The sequence below is a fragment of the Aplysia californica genome, unplaced genomic scaffold (assembly GCF_000002075.1).
Source record: "Aplysia californica isolate F4 #8 unplaced genomic scaffold, AplCal3.0 scaffold00100, whole genome shotgun sequence".
Classification (NCBI taxonomy): domain Eukaryota; kingdom Metazoa; phylum Mollusca; class Gastropoda; order Aplysiida; family Aplysiidae; genus Aplysia; species Aplysia californica.
The window spans coordinates 527,514-528,903 of record NW_004797370.1 but is presented as its reverse complement, the minus strand read 5'-3'; the positions used below and the strand labels follow the sequence as shown (position 1 = coordinate 528,903).

The window sequence follows — 1,390 nt, the reverse complement described above, 5'->3', positions numbered from 1 at the left end:
CCCCCCCCAAAAAAAAACCCCAAAAAAACAACAACAACAACAACAACAACAACTCAACAACTCTCTTAGCTATAACATTTCTGTGATCTTGGGCAACTTTCCAATGCTGCAACATTATTTCTGTAACACACTTTCGTTAGTTCCGCGCCTATGTCTGACTTTGAAATGATATTTATTCATCAAGTCTTATGCAGACCACATGTTTACGCTCCACAGATCTCTGAAGACAATACCAGCCTGGATTCACTGACTTTGGAAAATGGAAAGTTCAAAGTTCATAATTATCCCTGGCCCCCAGGGGAGGTCAATGTCAAGGTTGGGATTTTAGCCAAGTTGTGTCACTGCCTCACACGGTGAGTGGTCTGCGGTTCACACCCTGCCTTTACATGTGTTTCTTTTTTAACATAATATACAAAATAAAAATGTAGCCTAAACGAAATGAAGGATAACTAAGTACTTATCTTAACAGTGTGACATTTTATGACCCTATCATAGCCACTGTCTTTCAAGAAAGAGCTGGTGAAAAAATCGTCCCTGGGATCCCTATATTATTATTATTTATATGACTAGATCTAGTACCCTGAAAACAATACATTCGAGACGCCATTAATGCTTCAATGACTTCAAGTATTAAATCTAAATCTGGGAATTGAATGCGGACTGAAGATTAAACTTATTCAAGGGTGAACAGAGAAATATTGAAGGGTGAGTGGGTTTATCTCTATGTTTGTAAGGGAGAAGAAAGGGCTGCTTTGGTCATTTTCTTTTGACTACGGTATCCCACTTTTGATTCTTATTTTGTTTTTTACTACATCATTCACCACCCACGACGATTGTCGTCACCACATTATCACTTGAATCTTTCAAAACCTCCTTCCTTTACTTTCTGCCCTTCTACTTTCGTCACAAACACATTTTGTTGGTTAAGTACATGTTGCACTATATCACTTCCTTCAAGCAAAAAATGAAAAATAAAATAAGATAAAATAAAACTTAACCAAAACAAACCTCTTCAAAATGGTTTTACTATACATGTACTTTCATTATTTCCAATATATCGTTTGTTTCAGAACCAAGGACGGGAGAGGCAGGATGAAGGGGAAGCTATCCATGTTTAGCAACAGCGTCAGCCAAGTCGACAGAGCAGCGAGAGTTCTCTTCCCTTTGACGTTCACAGTCCTCAATGTCATTTATTGTGTTTCTTATTATCTTTGGGCTTTTTCTGAACAGTAAAAGACTCGAACTGGAACTTATTTTGAGTTGATATTGCCTTTGCATGATTAAAGACTTAGGAAGGAGTGGGTGGAGAGAGAAAGAGAGAGAAGATGAGAGAAAGAAAAGAGAGAGAGAGAGAGAGAGAGAGAGAGAGAGAGAGAGAGAGAGAGAGAGA

At 38.2% G+C, this 1,390-nt stretch overlaps 1 protein-coding gene across 1 annotated transcript in view; it reads left to right on the top strand.

Moving 5' to 3' along the window:
* LOC101847479 (gamma-aminobutyric acid receptor alpha-like) overlaps window positions 1-1,350 on the top strand; it is a 65,402-nt gene extending 64,052 nt beyond the window's left edge. The window contains exons 6-7 of the mRNA XM_013080796.2: window positions 217-353; window positions 1,071-1,350. Coding sequence (XP_012936250.1) covers window positions 217-353; window positions 1,071-1,233 — 300 coding nt within the window. The 3' untranslated portion in view covers window positions 1,234-1,350. The remainder of the gene's footprint in view (window positions 1-216; window positions 354-1,070) is intronic.
* The last annotated feature ends 40 nt before the right edge of the window (window positions 1,351-1,390 follow it).